At 37.4% G+C, this 18,093-nt stretch overlaps 1 protein-coding gene across 2 annotated transcripts in view; it reads left to right on the plus strand.

Annotated features, from left to right (window-relative positions):
• Positions 1–18,093, plus strand: part of MXI1 (MAX interactor 1, dimerization protein) — a 100,009-nt gene that overhangs the window by 42,796 nt on the left and 39,120 nt on the right. For both annotated transcript variants that reach the window (XM_027112555.1, XM_027112556.1), the window contains exon 3: positions 7,181–7,210. In XM_027112555.1, coding sequence (XP_026968356.1) covers positions 7,181–7,210 — 30 coding nt within the window. The remainder of the gene's footprint in view (positions 1–7,180; positions 7,211–18,093) is intronic.

Below are 18,093 nucleotides of genomic sequence, written 5' to 3' on the forward strand. Positions count from 1 at the left end.
CAAGTGGTGGCCACTCTTCATCGCGGTGCACGGGCCTTTCACTATCGTGGCCTCTCTTGTTGCGGAGCACAGGCTCCAGACGCGCAGGCTCAGCAGTTGTGGCTCACGGGCCTAGTTGCTCCGCGGCATGTTGGATCTTCCCAGACCAGGGCTCGAACCCGTGTCCCCTGCATTAGCAGGCAGATTCTCAACCACTGCGCCACCAGGGAAGCCCTCTGTATGATTTTAGTACTTAAATTTATTGAAAATTATGCTTTACAAAGTGCATAACTTAGGGACGTTTATGTAATATATCAAAAGATTTACCAGAGACAAATTAGAGTGTTTGCTGTATTTGAAATAAGAATTGATTTTTACTGAATTTGATTCATGTGTAATTTTTTCATTTTTTCTTGTTTATTGAAAATGTACATACAGAAAAGTGTATAAATCCTAAGTGTATAGCTCGATGAATTTTCACAAAGGTGAAGAAATAAAATATTATAGACTTACTGTCAACCCTACCTGAGGTAACTACAGTCTTCTTTTGATACCATTAGTTTTGCCAGTTTTTAACTTTATACGAATGGGGTTATGCAGTGTGTATTTTTGTATCTGCCATTTTTCATTCAGCACTATGTTGAAATTTTGAAAATTCATCCATGTTATTGCATAATAGTTCATTCTCAGGGCTCTATAGTATTACATTATATCAATATGAATGTTCCACAATTTATTCATCCATCCTACTATTGATGGACATTTGAATTTCCAGTTTTGGGCTAGTATGAAAAGAATGTGTATTCTCTTGTATGTCCTTTGGTGAGCATATTTATGTATATTAGTTTGGTGTATGCCTCTGAGGGAAAATGCTGAATCATAAGGTATGCATATATTCAGCTTTGATAGTAAGTTTTAAGAAAAACTTATTAATTGTAGTTATTGTTATGCATCCTGTTTAGACACTTGCTTTTTTGTGGTCTTAGTTATTGTGGTGGGTTTTTTTGTTATTGTTATGGAAGAAGTAGTACGTTTCTTATGAGGCATTTTTCCTAAAAGTACAGTATTCAAGTTTTACTGTCTTTAATGTTTTTTTTAAAATATGTACTTGTGATAGAAATAAATGTACAAAACTACTTCTTTGAAAGAATTACTTTATTGGCAATAAGCATGATTTTCTTTTATTACAGTGTTCTTCAAACTTTATTGACCACTTTATTATATACCACTAGCAGCAAAAAACTACTGTATACCTAATATATTTGTATGTGTTGATAATTGTATACATGTATCACTGTACTAATATTTTATAAATATAGAATAAAGTTTAAGAAGAAGAATAAACATAAATAGAAGTTTCACTATTCAACCAATTCTTTTTCAACCCCTTTAGGTATATACTTTAGAGACCCCCTGCTCTAATAAAGCTGAAGTTTAAGCTTTAGGATACAGTTAGAAAATATTCATTTAGCATCATAGAATGTGTTCTTTTCATTGTGTGGAGGACAACATCCACTAGGCACTTTAGGATTAGAAAATAAGTGAAATGAAAATGTTAACAAATTAGGGGTTGGCTCATTAATCCAACAAAGATAGAAGTCTTTTCTTTTGTTGGAAGAGAATATTAATTCTGGGAATGGGGGCTTTTATTTTCCTTCCATGGTGGTACTACTCTTGAGCCAAATGGTACAATTTTGTGCAGTTTCAATTCTACGCTTCATTTCATTGACTGCCACCAAACTGCACCCTAAAGAATTAAAAGTTTACATATTAAAGCAGTGTTGTAGTCAGTGAAAAATCACAGATTTGGTTGAGATAATGACTCCCACTCAAGCAGAGAATACGTTAGCATGTCTCTTAAAGGGATAGTATTTGCGAAAAAGATTACTGTGATTTGATGATAAAATGATAGAAATGTCTTTATCCCTGTCCTTGGAAGTTGTTAAGCATTCAGAGTAAGAGTGTCTGAAAGGAAGACAGTTCATAGTGTTTGTTCTCAGAGGTGTATTTTTGTTTGGAGAAGAAAAGTGTGCTAACCAGATGGATTATTCAGAACATCTCAGCTTTATAGGGAATTTATCATAATGGGTTATTTTAATGGCATATTATTGGAAGGGTTTGGTCAGGCACATAGGCTCAGGGAAGCAAAGAGGTTGTTTCTGAGTGTGCTAGGATGTGATGCGTTCAACTTCTCTGTTTGCCAGCACTGTTTGGATCGTTATTTTCTGCGTGTACGTATAATTAGACGTCATACCTTAAATCTTATACTGTCCTCACAGCCGACTAAATGATGAAAAGACCTGTCTTTTCCTTCAGTTTCTTTTTTAATCATTATGGTTGGTTGGTTGTTTCCAGGCTAATTCCAAGTGTTACTAAGAACCTCTCAATTTGTTGCCCCATGCAATATGTTTAACATTGTTTTAGGTAGTATATTTTCAGTCTTGTTAAAAATAATAAGAATATTTACAGTGGCTAACATTTACTGACTACTTACTAGGTGCTGATGCTTTTACATTATTCTCTGATTCTCACAGTAACCCAGCCAAGGCATGTGGTATTATTCCAGTTTTACAAACGAGAAAACTGTTAATTAGAGAGGTTAAATAATTTGTTCAAAGTTCCACAGCTAATGTGAGTGATAGGGCTAATATTTAAACTCAGGGCTTTTTTCCATTTTTGTTCTCTGGTTTTGCTTTGGACTTCACAACTCTGCTTGTTTGCTTGTGCTATATCCTTTCCACTTGGAATGTCTTCTCCCTACTAGGTCTGGTTTCTAGTAGTAGCAAATGTACTCATCATGTAAGCCGCAGACCAAATGTCCCCTTTTCTAAAGCCCCATTTTCTGATAGCCCCATTTGTAAGTAAACTCTGCATCCTTTAAACTCTCACAACACTTTGTACCTTTCTTAATATATTTGTTTTGCCTTGAGTTATAATTATTCCTGTAAATGTCTTAATCTACCAGCTAGAGACTGTCTCTGATTCCTTGCAGCTTAAGACAATTTTGAACATTGAAGATATGCAGTATTTGTTGACTTGATATTAGAGGCAAAAAAGTCATCAAAATAGGAGTAAATGCTACTGATGCATTTTTTAAAAATTGGAAGAATACGGCAATATGATAAAGATTAGTACATATGTGATCATTTTTGCTTCTTGGTATTTGGAAATCTTGTTAAATTTTACTAGTGGTATAACTAGATATGGCATACATTTTCTGGTTTGGTGGAAAAGTTCATATACTTAGCTATCATTTTATATTTTTTAAGAAGATAATAAAGAAAAATCTGAGAGAGTTGGGAAGAACCTGCTGTTTTAATTTTGTTCACAGCAGTGGTTCAGATTATGTTCTTTTGGTGTAAACTTTGATAGTAGGCTCAATATAATGCTGGAATTCAGCAATTGGTTATCTTTGGATATATATCTTTTTTTTTTTTTTTTTTTTGCGGTATGCGGGCCTCTCACTGCTGTGGCCTCTCCCGTTGCGGAACACAGGCTCCGGACGCACAGGCTCAGCGGCCATGGCTCACGGGCCCAGCCACTCCGCCACGCGTGGGATCCTCCTGAACTGGGGCACGAACCCGCGTCCTCTGCATCGGCAGGCGGACTGCCAACCACTGTGCCACCAGGGAAGCCCGGATATATATCTTTTGCATTTAGGGCCATATGTGGAATACCAAACTGTTTGAAATAAGTATACGGTGCATAGTCTTCGTCTCTCTAAATACATTATTTCCATTTATTACTTACTGTAGTATTTCTTTTTTTTTTTTTTCTGCTTTTTTCTTTTTTTTTAATTTATTTACTTATTTTTTTAATTTTTTGGCTGCGTTGGGTCTTCGTTGGGCTTTCTGTAGTTGCGGCAAAGGTGGGGGCTACTCTTCGTTGCGGTGTGCGGGCTTCTCATTGCAGTGACTCCTCTTGTGGAGCATGAGCTCTAGGCACACGGGCTTCAGTAGTTGTGGCTCATGGGCTCTAGAGCACAGGCTCAGTAGTTGTGGCACATGGGCTTAGTTACTCCAAGGCATGTGGGATCTTCCCGGACCAGGGCTCGAACCCATGTCCCCTGCATTGGTAGGCGGATTCTTAACCAGTGCGCCACCAGGGAAGTCCCCTTACTATAGTATTTCATTGTTTTTGTTTTACTTGTTCTGAGTTTTCTTCTCAGATTAAGGCAATTAAACCAAAACTTACTAAGAGGGGGTGGGTGGGATATTTTATTATTGATCACACGTTCAAATTTTGGACAATATTTTTTTGCTTTAAATCTCTTTCAAATACACCTTTTCCCTCTTCTAACTTACTGATTTACTTTGACATTTCATTCAAACAACAAAGAACTTAAACCTTTTAATAAATACTTATATGTGGTAGAGATTTGGTTGTAATTTATTGAGTTTTGAAGTCTGAGTCTGTGTTATACTGAAAGTGCTGTGTTTTTATTGTTTCTCCCATCTGAGTCATATATATCCTTGCCATTAATTTGTCTGAACTCTTAAAGCATCCTGAGATTTTTTTTTACATCTCGAGAGAGAGAGAGAGATGTTCTCTTATTAAGATAATCTCTTGAAAATGAACATCAAACTACAATGAGATATCACCTCACACCAGTCAGGATGGCCATCATCAAAATATCTACAAACAGGGGCTTCCCTGGTGGCGCAGTGGTTGAGGGTCCGCCTGCCGATGCAGGGGACACGGGTTCGTGCCCTGGTCCGGGAGGATCCCACATGCTGCGGAGCGGCTGGGCCCGTGAGCTGTGGCTGCTGGGCCTGTGCATCCGGAGCCTGTGCTCCACAATGGGAGAGGCCACAACGGTGAGAGGCCCGCGTACCGCAAAAAAAGAAAAAAATTTACAAACAGTAAATGCTGGAGAGGGTGTGGAGAAAAGGGAACCCTCTTGCACTGTTGGTGGGAATGTAAATTGGTACAACCACTATGGAGAACAGTATGGAGGTTTCTTAAAAAACTAAAAATAGAACTACCATACAACCCAGTAATCCCACTACTGGGCATATACCCTGAGAAAACCACAATTCAAAAAGAGTCATATACCACAGTGTTCATTGCAGCTCTATTTACAATAGCCAGGACATGGAAGCAAACTAAGTGTCCATCGACAGGTGAATGGATAAAGAATATGTGGTATATATATATACAATGGCATATTACTCAGCCATAAAAAGAAACGAAATTGAGTTATTTGTAGTGAAGTAGATGGAAATAGAGTCTGTCATATAGAGTGAAGTAAGTCAGAAAGAGGAAAACAAATACCGTATGCTAACACATATATTAGGAATCAAAAAAAAATGGTTCTGAAGAACCTAGGGGCAGGACAGGAATGAAGATGCAGACGTAGAGAATGGACTTGAGGACATGCGGAGGGGGAAGGGGAAGCTGGGACAAAGTGAGAGAGTGGCGTGGACATATATACACTACCAAATGTAAAATAGATAGCTAGTGGGAAGCAGCCACATAGCTCAGGGAGATCAGCTCGGTGCTTTGTGACCACCTAGAGGGGTGGGATAGGGAGGGTGGGAGGGAGACGCAAGAGGGAGGAGATATGGGGATATATGTATATGTAGAGCTGATTCGCTTTTTTATAAAGCGGAAACTAACACACCATTGTAAAGCAATTATACTCCATTAAAGATGTTTAAGAAAAAATGAACATCAGTCTTTTTCATCCTGTGTCACTTGGACCTTATGAAACTGCTAAGAAAGCAAAAGGTGGACAGTAGACAGTAATTCAAAGAAGGCTTTTGGCTCTTGAACTAAGACAGTGGGTAAAATTTCCACATATTATGAGACTGACAAAAATATTGTTAAAATTAAGAAATTTGATTATTAAATATCCATTAAAATAATAAATCAGATTAAAGTAATCAGTAATATAATAATCTGAAGGCTTTTGACATTAACCAGAATATATTAAATGCTTAAAGTTTCAGTTCTGATGACAGGAACTTAAATTTTCCTTTATAAAATTCCATTATTGTTAATGCCAAACTATTGTAAAAATAATACGTTTATTCAAGAGAACTGAGTATAACATAATTCTAATAGTAGCTAACTTTAGGTAGAGTTTGTTATATTTTGATGTTCAACATAAATTTGTTTATTCCTCATAACAATCATATGAGGCAAGTACTGTTATTTTTCCTATTTCGTAGATGAGAAAACTGAGCACAGAGAAATGAAGGGACTTTTAAAAGGCCACACAATACTTGAACCCAGTCAGTCAGGCCTTAGAGTCTGTGCCCTTAACCTCTCTTCAGTATTGCTTGTCACTGAGTGGTTAAGAACTTGGGGTTTGGAGTAACAAAGACGTGGGCTTAAATCATGGCTGCAACTTATATTCTTGGGACAAGAGCATGTCTCTTTACCTCTCTGAGCCTCAGTATTCTTGTTTATAAAATGAGGGTTGTTTGGAGGATAAAATGAGGTAATGTATGTTAACTGTTTAGCAGACACTCAGCTTGTTCAATAGATGGTAAGTATTATTGTGACAAATACTAATAAGTAAAATGAAAAAAGTCACAGACGGAAGACTTTGTTAGCATTTTGAGGTGTATCCTCCCAGTCTTTTAAACATGTGTTTTTTATTTTATTAATATATTTTCTTCTGTTCATGCTATTTTTTTCCCTTGTATAACTTTTTTTGGTTTATGTTTCACATTCAAGGAAAGAAGGCTTGAATTTGTCTGTATCACTTAGCAATAAGACAAGCCTGTTTCAGCTTCTGTGGTGGCCAAAACTTTTTCTCTCCCTATGTGTAGGAGTAGGTAAGTGGAGATAGAAGAGGACACGGAAGTACATATACCTTTTTTTTAAACAAAAAAAATGTTTGAATTAAAATTTCTAATATGATGTCTACAAATCAGTAAAACGTAGGACCCTAGAAGTAGGCAGGAGAATACTTGCTAGTATCAATTTTATCAAAAATGACAATGAGATCCTAATTTCAAAATATTTAGAGTTGTTAACTGAAAACAGTATACCTGAATGAACAGTCTTAATGAACATAGACTATTTCTTCTTGATGAGTGAGATAGATAGAAGTCTGACCATGTATTGCATTGTTAAATAAATTAACTGGGTGAATTTATTTAGCAGTACCTAAGCTAATCCCCCTTTCTATAGCCTCAGCAACAAAACATGGCTAATACTCTTTTTTTCCCCCTTTTTTCCTCCCTTTTAGGTCTACACACAATGAGCTGGAAAAGAATCGGTGAGTCAGTGATGAGGTGCAGCTTTCATATATGTTAAAAAGCAAACTCAATATTTGACCTGTGAAAATATATTGCATATGTAGTTATAACTTTTTTACATGTGTAACATATCATGGTTCTGATATATGTGTATTCTCTCCAAAAAGTAGTCCGCTTACGCTATCTAAACTGGAAGACATAAATATACTCTTAAGTTTATTTGAATTTTGAGTTTATGTTGAGCGTTCTTTATTTCTGTCTCAACGGGTTAATTTTGATAGGTTCATGGCTTAAATATGGTCTTGCTAAAGGATTAGGTTTCTGTAATGGAGCTAATAACTATTATGGGAAATTGTAGGATATTGAATTTCTCTTTCTTTGCAGTTCATTCATTCATTCATTCATGCATTCAACAAATCTTTAGCTTGCACCATCTATATGTCAGTGCCAGGCAGGCGTAATGCTTTACATAGTAAATACAAGAATGTGTAAGGCAGTTTCTGACCTTAAGGGATTTATAGCTTCCTGGGAGAGAAAGATAAGTAATTAAAATACTGTATAGTGTGGTAAGTATGATGATACTGTATAGTGTGGTAAGTATGATGATGGAGAAGCAGAGGATGCTGAAAGATCATTTTTGAAGGTCACCTGATTCTCTCTTGAGGGAGTCTTAGAAGACTTTCCAGAGGATAGTGAGCACTGTTTGTTGAGGAGACTGCAAGAGGTTCAGTATGAGTATAAAAGATGGTAGCATGAGGCAAGCCAGGCCAGATGTTGACAATTATGCTGAAGAGTTTGGACTTTTTCTGAGAGCAGTAAGCAGTTGAATGATTTTAAAGTGGGTTGTCATATGATCATATTTGGGTTTTGGAAAGATCACTTTGGCTACAGTATAAAGAATTGGCTGATTGGCAGAAGGGATCTCAGAGACAAGAAAACTCTTTGGAGGCCATTGGAAGCCTCCAAGGTAAGAGATGATGGTAGCCATTGGAGATAGAAGTAGACAGAATAAAGAAATAGTATGGAATATAATCAATAGAAATTGGTGACTAGTTGGCTATGGAAGGTTAAGTTTTAGATTGTATTATCATTTACTAAAAAAAGGAATGTAGGAAGAGGACAAGTTTGGGGGAGAAGATGAGGATTGAATGACTAAATATTCTCTTTTTGGTACGGAGGTTAAAGTAATAAGCAACAAACTGGAATTGTTTATATTAGCCGTTTTTTAAATTATATAAATTTCAGATGTACAGCACTGTAATTCGACATCTGTATGCACTAAAAAGTGACCACCATACAGTTGACCACCTTCATCCATTGCACCCTGCCCCACAACCTCCTTCCCCTCTGGTAACCAGTAATCTGTTCTCTGTATCTATAGGTTTGTTTGTTTTTGTTTTGTTTTGTTTTTTTAGATTCCACGGACAAGTGAAATCATAGGTATTTGTCTTTCTCTGTTTGGCTTATTTCACTTAGCATATACCTTCAAGGTCCATTCATGTTGTCACCAATGGCAGAATTTCATTCTTTTTTATGGCTGAGTAGGATTCCCTTGTGTGCATGTATGTGTGTGTGTGTGTGTGTATACACACACACATGCCACATCATCCATTAATCCATTGATAGACACTTAGGTTATTTCCATATCTTTACTACTGTAGATAATGCTGCAATGAACATAGGGGTGCATATATCTTTTCAAATCACTGTTTTCCTGTTCTTTGGATAAATACCCAGAAGTAGAATAGCTGGATGTACCACCCATTTTTGACATACAAGATCTCCATGACCTTCAACTTTTTGTCCTGCCCTTTTTTAAATAGCAGGGCCCTTACATATTGACTAACCTAACTGCCTCACTGCAGATGAATTTAAATGTCAAATCCTCTTGAAGAGGCTTAGCATTTTCCTCCAGGCTGACTTAGTGGCTTTTACCACTTTATTTGCACAATGCTCTGTTCACATCTCCTACTGTAAAACTTAATCAGGTAGTCTTATAATTATCTGTTTATATGTCTCTTTCTGCCAAATGACTATGACTACCTCAAAGGTAGGGATTCTGTTTTGTTCAGTTTTGTATTCTTGGTGTCTAGCATTTGATGCATGTATAGTAGATGGTAGCTTTAATACTGAATGAAGGATAAAACTGGAGCAAAGTTCAGTGGTCTAGTCAAAAATGTTTTGCTAGTTTGAGGCAAAGCAGTTTGGCAGGAAATGTTTTAAAGAGTCTTTTCTGTCTTATATTTCTAGTATATTAAAGGAAGTATCCGGCTAGTTTAAACATGGCAAAAGGACTAAGAAATAACAGCTTTGAAGATACTAAAAATAAAACCTTCTCTTGACCTTTAGAGCACAGAGTGTATTTTTGGGCCATATGTTTTAAATACTGGTAAACATGTGGCTTTTATAATTATTTCACCCACATGAATGTGGCCCTTGAGAGACCCTCATTGGAAATCTAGCAAAAACCTTTGTTTAACACGAGAGTAAAGAGACTGTTTAGTAAAGTATTTGGAATTGAGCTTTTAAAACCTTTGAGTAAACTTCATTCAATGCATTCTGTATATCAGTTCTGACTTATTGATAACCTTATCACCCATAGTATTACTTTGATATGCCCTGTAACTTGTTTAATCTCATATTTGTCTATAGCACTGGAGTAGCATGTGTGGCTTTTATCACCTGGACTGTACCTGATCTCTGCTCTCTCCAGTGAAGGCTTTTTGTTCCCATTTTATTTACTTACGTCTAAGACTTTCTGGCTGGTTTCCTACCCTACCTCTCTTAAGGCATGGTTCAGTTATCCTTTTCTGTCCTCTTCTGATAGTCCTAGATGTCTGTATTTCTCAAATTATGTCTTCTCCTCTCTCCCGTCTTCCCTCTTGTTCTTTCGTCCTCCCTCCCTCTCTTCTTTGAGGTTGAAAGGTAATATAGAATTAACCTTTCCAAGATATATTTGTTTTTAAAAGGGATATTTATCAATATAAATAAATTTCTAATTTAGTGGAATGTGTCAGAGGATGAGTGTTAAAGGAAGAATACAATTGAATAACCTATACTCCACTTCTGAAAAGTGGATCTAACAAGAAAACAAATATTGGTAGACACAGGATGATTTAAAGGGAGGGGTGGGGGGATGTTTTAGCCAAAGAGCAGGAAAGCAGCACAAGAATATTTTTAATATTTAAGCCTGTATTGCTATTACACTTTTTAGGCCCCCACCCAGTTCTATTTAATGATCCTTTTTTCTAAGGCACTGTTTTTATTTGACATATTAAATAAAAAGTTAACATAGATTTGGCATCCTTTAAAATAAATAGAATTTTGGCTTTACCTTTCATTTGCTTTTGAGTGTGAGCTTATATGAGGAAAGTAATTCACTGTCAAAAGAGTGATTTGACTTTGTTTTCATTCTGAAAACATATCCCTGAAGCAAGTCATATTTTTGAAATTTTGCTGCTCTACATACAATATGTTCATATCAAAAGTTTTTTTAAAAAGCTTAGTTCTAAAATCTTGCATATAAAGCTACTCCAAGTTAGTGGGGTTTTTTTACTGGGGCAATGCAGTGAGAATTAGAGTAGATGATTTTAAATTGTTAGTGAAAGACAGAGTAATTCCAGATGGCTATCATTTTTTTTTAATTTATCTATTTATTTATTTACTTTTGGCTGAGGTGGGTCTTTGTTGCTGCTTGCGGGCTTTCTCTAGTTGCAGCGAGCGGGGGCTACTGTTCATTGCGGTGCGCGGGCTTTTCATTGTGGTGACTTCTCTTTGTTGCGGAGCACGGCCTCTAGGCACACGGTAGTTGTGGTACTTCAGTAGTTGTGGCTTCAGTAGTGGTACTTCAGTAGTTGTGACTCTCTGGCTCAGTAGTTGTGGCTCGTGGGCTCTAGAGCGCAGGCTCAGTAGTTGTGGCACACAGGCCCAGTTGCTTGTGGCATGTGAAATCTTCCTGGACCAGGGCTCGAACCCGTGTCCCCTGCATTGGCAGGCAGATTCTTAACCACTGTGCCACCAGAGAAGTCCCCAGATGGCTATCTTAAACAGAGCCCTAAGATTGTTGAAGCCCTGGGTCTGGCCTTGAGGAGACAATAGCCAACAAATGTTGAGGTTCGTACTCCCAGATTTCAGAGGGTCTGGCGAGTACAGAGTAGTTTGCTCTGGCCCACAATTACCCCAAGATGCCTATAGCCCATTAGGGAGCTTTTAGGTAGTTTCAGACCTGATAAGGAAATTCAGATTCTTTCTTGGATAGGTTCTGGGTTTCTTTTTCTGCCTAAAACCTTGATGGTTACACTGAGCCTGGTCTAGGTGGTACAGAACATTTGTTACCTGTGTATTCACCCTGTCCCTCTAGACGTACAATAGGTCGTAACAGGCTCAGGAGGTAGAAGTAAAGGGAAGTAGAATACCTTTAGCTGTTCTGCATTCCTCAGGAGCCTATGTGAATCATATCATGGTAAAATTAATTTTATTCCTGAGTCTTTGAGATTTGAAAATCAAGAATTTACATTGCCCCATTGGCTTATCTTATAAGTTGGGTCCTTTGCCAGAGAAGAAACCATTCAGTACAGATTTTAGATCACTTCATTGCTTTTTCATTTTCTTAATTCAGATTACTGAAGATGTTTTTGAAAGAGTCAACAACTTTAATAGGACTTTAATGATCAAGAACCTTAGTGCTGACAGCAGGAGAGGCCCTTTAACCTTAATAGTTGTCATTCCATTGAAACAAAAGGCTTACTCTTATCCCCACTTTGGCAAAGCTAAAAGGACCATATGAGGACACTGGACTTACAATGCCTTCCTAGGCAGAGCAGAAGTACCCCGAGTATTTGTGATAAAAGAGAACATGCCCAGTGAATGGTAATCGGTGTCCTCCATATAGAGATTTTCTTATACCTCTGAAGGAATGGTGAAAATGAGCATTTATTGAGTACTTACTGTGTCCTCCCACTATGCAAAACCATTGTTTAATCCTGTAAGGTAGGAAGGCAGAAAGTATAGATCAAAGTGTTATTAAAAACTAGTCATTTTGGGCTTCCCTGGTGGCGCAGTGGTTGAGAGGCCACCTGCCGATGCAGGGGACGCGGGTTCGTGCCCCGGGCCGGGAAGATCCCACATGCCCGGAGCGGCTGGGCCCGTGAGCCATGGCTGCTGAGCCTGCGCGTCCGGAGCCTGTGCTCCGCAACGGGAGAGGCCACAACAGTGAGAGGCCCGCGTACCGCAAAAAAAAAAAAAAAACTAGCCATTTTGACCATCATAACTACAGTTTGAAACAAGTTGATGGGAACACAAAACAGTCAATCATCGTATCTGATCATAAATATGATAGCTATGTGTAATATCAGTCTTTCTCTTCAGTAAGGATTAATAAATACTGTGTTTGGCATCATGGTACATAAAATGAAGTATAAGATACCCTGTCCTATCCTTAAGGTTAAGGCCATTGTAGTTTGGTAGTTATAAGTTGCCTCTTTCAATACCAGGATATGTATGATATGTTAACAATTAATGTCTAGAAGGATGCATTAAAATTGTTTTTCAACCTGAAGGTTGAAACCCATTAAGTAGTCTATGCAGTCATTTTAGTGAGTCATTTGAAAAAGAAGTAAAATAGAATAGAAGATACCAAAGTGCGTTGCTTGAAGTAAAGTTAAATGTAGAATTGTGAAACTTGTATATACTGGCTCGTGATGTAAAAATGCTGTGGTCATAGTCAAACAGCTAATGCCTGGATAGTCAAGGAGAATGTATCCTGAGCCATGAGGAAGCGAGAGACTTTGAATCTAAGGAAAGAATAAGGAAAGGGGTCAGAGCCATGGAAGCAGGAAGGTGGCATCATAAGCTCTGTCCAGGAAAGAGTGAGTAGCCCATATATAGTGGAAGAATAGAGTCTTATCAAATTGGTGTTGGGAAATGAGGCCAGAAAGGTGGTTTGATATTAGACTGCAGTGTTATTGAATGTCAAGGAAGTTGGATTTTATTTTGTTGGTAGTAGTGAGTTTTTGAGACTGTTGATCAAAACATACACATACAAACGCACACACGCATGCACAGACATGCGCCCATACGCACACATACTCTAGCTGTGAAATCAGGGAGACTGGTTTGGATATTCTGAAGTAGCCCAGGTAGGAGAAGGATATAAGAACCAGCATTCAGTTGATGGAATTAGGAATAGAAAGGGACAGAGCAGACTAAGAAACAGTGTAAAGAAAGAATATTATTTTCCGTTAACTGCTACTATTCATTCCTTCTTACGTTTCATTCTTTACATAGCAGCAAGAGTAATCTTCTTAAAGGATATATCACATCTTGCCATTTCTGTTTACAGTCCTCCACTGGCTTCCTAGTGCAACTAGATAAAATCTATGGCCAACAAAGTCCTACCACTCTATCCCTCATCTCCTATGGTCCAGCTGGCACTGTTTTCTTTCTTTTTCTCAAACACACCATGTTTATTTCCATCTTAGGGCTTTTGTACATGCTGTTTCTTCTGCTTGGAAAGCCCTTGCTCTAGTCTTTCATCATTATTTCGTTCTCAGTTTTCAGGTCATCTCCTTAGAGAACAGTATTTGCCCCCCAGTCACTTTCTATCCCATTGCCTTTTCTGTCACCTTAACATTTATCTCTGTATGAATTATTTATTTGTTTGAGTTATTTGACTTCTTTTACTAGAATATAAGTTTCAGGAAGGCAGAGACTTTGTCTTATTTACCCTTAGCAGGTAGCAGTCATTCATTAAATGTTCACTGAATGAAAAAATGATTAAATGTACTATTGAGCATATCTATTATCAATATGTTATTTATTGAATTATAATGACTTAAGTGAAAAATGACAAATATATAAAATACTCTTGAGAGCTCAGAAGACATATTATTATAATAAAACAATTTCATAGGAGGTAAATGGAAAACTTAGTGAATTCTCAAAATGTTAATAAATTATATGGAAAAAACTTGATAACTGGCAACATACTAAAGGATTTTTACGATACAGAACTTTATCCTGCTCATAAGAAGAGAATCGGTAACTTTTTTTTAGAAGCTAATTGATTCTTTCAGTTCATTAAGATATCACATAGCACACTAAAAAAAAGACAGGTAATTTTTTAAAGGGGAGCAGTTTACCTGACGGAGTTTATGCTGCACTTGTGAGGTCTTTACTCTTTTCTCATTCCATGACTTGAAAATGGTTAAGCATTTTTTGAGGTAAAGATTTATGTATAGTTGGAGACTAGAATATCATAAATAATTTCAACTTTTTTGTGTTAGAATTTTTGGTGTATTATGTTTATCTCAGTGGTTTGGACATGATAATGAATACAGTTTTTTTTTAGACTATATACATGTCCTCATTTGACATGGACTTTTTTTTTTTTTTTTTTTTTTTTTTTGGCAGTACGCGGGCCTCTCACTGTTGTGGCCTCTCCCGTTGCGGAGCACAGGCTCCGGATGTGCTGGCTCAGCGGCCATGGCTCACGGGCCCAGCCGCTCCGCGGCATGTGGGATCTTTCCAGACCGGGGCACGAACCCGCGTCCTCTGCATCGACAGGCGGACTCTCAACCACTGCGCCACCAGGGAAGCCCTGACATGGACATTTTGACAGAGTGATTGTTTTGGTCTACATTATCTTAGAACAAGACATAAGAGTAAATCTTTGACCGTGGGTTAGGCAGTTGTTTCTTAGTGTATCACCTGACTATTTAGGGTTCCTTGGCAGGAAGAGCATATCTTAAATGGTTTTAGCTGCGTATTTTGGGTGCTTTAATGACACTTGTTTAAAAAGAACATATGCTTTTATGTACAGTGTACACATTCTAGAAAAAATACATTTGTTAGGAGGAAAAACAACTTGCAAGATTGGTTTGGTAGAACTTTCATTAAAACTCTTATCTCAACTAATATTGAAGGATATTTGCTTGCATTAAAAACAGGTTATGTGGGACTTCCCTGGTGGCGCAGTGGTTAAGAATCTGCCTGCCAATGCACGCGGGACACGGGTTCGAGCCCTGGTCCGGAAAGATCCCACATGCCGTGGAGCAACTAAGCCCGTGTGCCACAACTACTGAGCCTGAACTCTAGAGCTCGCAAGCCACAACTACTGAGCTTGCGTGCCACAACTACTGAAGACCACGTGCCTAGAGTCCATGCTCCACAACACAAGAGAAGCCACTGCAGTGAGAAGCCCACGCACCGCAACAAAGAGTAGTCCCCACTCACCACAACTAGAGAAAGCCCATGCACAGCAATGAAGGCTCAATGCAGCCAAAAATAAATACATTAATTAATTTTAAAAAAAAAGTTATGTAGTTAAGGAAACTATACCTTTATTGTAGGTTTGAAATATATAACTGCAGCTGGATCAAAAGTCTGTAGTTTTCGATTGGGTCCAGTAATTCTGGAAAGTTCAGTTGAAAGTTTTTCTTAGCCTTGGTTTATTACTAAGATATAAATTTCATTATGAAAATACCTTATAGTAACTTCCTTAGACTGATAAAAAGGTCATTTATGAAAAACCCACAGCTAACATTGTACTTAATGGTAAAAGACTAAATTCTTTCCGCTAAGATCAGGAGTAAGACAAATATGTCTGCTCTCATGCCTTCTACTCAACATTGTACTGGAGGTTCTAGCCAAGACATTTAGGTGAGAGAAAGAAATAAAAGGCATTCAGATTGGGAAGGAAGAAGTAAAACCATTTCTACTTGCAGATATCATAGTCTTGTCTTATGTATAGAAAATCCTAAGGAATACACATAAAAAAACTAGAGTTCATTAAAAAATTTAGCAAAGTTGCAGGGTTGAGGATTGACACACAAAAACCAGTTCTGTTTCTATAGATAAGCAGTGAACAATCTGAAAATGAGTTTAAGAAAACAATTCTATTAACAATAGCATCTAAAAAAATCAAATACTTAGGAATAAACTTAACAAGGGAGGTGAAAGATTTGTACACTGAAAAGTACAAAACACTGTTTAAAGAAATTAAAGAAGACCTTAGCTGGAGAGAGATCCTGTGTTTATGGATTGGAAGACTTAATACTGTAGTACTCACCATATTGATCTGCAGATTCAATGCAAGCACTGTCAAAATCCCAGCTTCTTTTTTTAGCAGGGATTTACAACTAATCCTAAAGTTCATATGGAAATGCATAATACCCAGAGTGGCCAAAGCAATCTTGAAAAGAACGAAGTTGGAAGATTCATACTTCCCAATTTCAAAACTTACCACAAAGCTATGTAACCAAGACAGTGTGGTATTGATCTAAGTATTCTTATACTTACAGACTTATAGATCGATGGAATAGATTCCAGAAACAATCCCTCATATTTATGGTAAATTAGTTTTCGACAGGGATGCCAAGACAATTCAATGTCTTTTCAACAAATGGCGCTGATACAACTGGATATCTATATGCAAAATAATGAAGTTAGATCCCTATCTCACACCATATGCACAGATGAACTCAAAATGGATCACAGACCTGAATTTAAGGTATAAAACTGTTATAAAATTCTTAGAAGAAAACCTGAGAGTAAATATTTGTGACTTTGGCCTAGGCAATGGTTTCTTACATAAGACACCAGCAGCACAAGCAACACAAGAAAAAATAGATACATAGGACTTTATCAAAATTTAAAACATTTGTGCTTCAAAAGACACCATCAAGAAAGTAAAGACAAATTACAGAATGGGAGAAAATACTTGCAAAACATATATCTGTTAAGAGACTTGTATCCAGAATATATGAAAAACTCTTACAACTAAACAATAAAAAGACAACCCAATATAAAAATGGGCAAAGGATTTGAACAGATATACAAAGGGTCAATAAGCACATGAAAAGATGCTCAACATCATAATCATTGGGAAAATGCAAATCAAAACTATTGAGATACCACTTCACCACTCACTAAAATGGCTAATTGCTTACCAACTTTGTGATCATCCTTTCATCATACCAGTCACCACTGGCTGGGGAAAAGGTCTGAAAAAGTCTACTGACCTCACAGTTTGGCGCTTAAAAAGTGCTGATTTCATCATTGTCTGATGGCATTGCACAAATGACTCAACACTTTACAACTGCTTAAGATGTGTAATTAACCACAGATAAATTTCCAATATATTATATGGTGTTACTACCTAATGTGGTTCAAGTACTTGATAATGAGGAAAGATTGAGTTCTGTAACATATAAAAAGAGAATATTTAAAGATTTTTCAGAGCCTCTAATTAACAATGAAATTTAACAAAATTAAGACCATATATTGAAAGAATATAGTAATTGTATCAGTTTCTCTTAAGGTATACTAAAATATAACTTGATTGTATTTGTCAGACCTTGAACAACAAAATTTTAAAAGTATAGCTGTTGGGGGGCTTCCCTGGTGGCGCAGTGGTTAAGAATCTGCCTGCCAATGCGGGGGACACGGGTTCAAGCCCTGGTCCGGAAAGATCCCACATGCCACACAGCAGCTAAGCCTGTGCGCCACAGCTACTGAGCCTGCGCTCTAGAGCTCGCAAGCCACAACTACTGAGCCCAAGTGCCACAACTGCTGAAACCTATGTGCCTAGAGCCGGTGCTCCACAACAAGGAGAAGCCACCACAATGAGAAGCCCACATACCGCAACGAAGAGTAGCCCTTGCTCACCGCAACTAGAGAAAGCCCGCGCACAGTAACAAAGACCCAATGCAGCCAAACATAAATAAGTAAATAAATAAATATATATATATATATTTTTAAAGCACAGTTCTTTGGAGGATTTTTTGAAGAAAAAGTATAGCTGTGGAGGGAAGGAGAAACGTCATTGTCCAGATAGCAGGAAATAGCTACGGATCTAGTTTTCTGATTAGGCAAGTAAAAATGATGGCTGTTTCCTCTTTTTAGT

The sequence above is a fragment of the Aethalodelphis obliquidens genome, unplaced genomic scaffold (assembly GCF_003676395.1).
Source record: "Aethalodelphis obliquidens isolate GAN/ISIS:26980383/991018 unplaced genomic scaffold, ASM367639v1 scaffold11, whole genome shotgun sequence".
Classification (NCBI taxonomy): domain Eukaryota; kingdom Metazoa; phylum Chordata; class Mammalia; order Artiodactyla; family Delphinidae; genus Aethalodelphis; species Aethalodelphis obliquidens.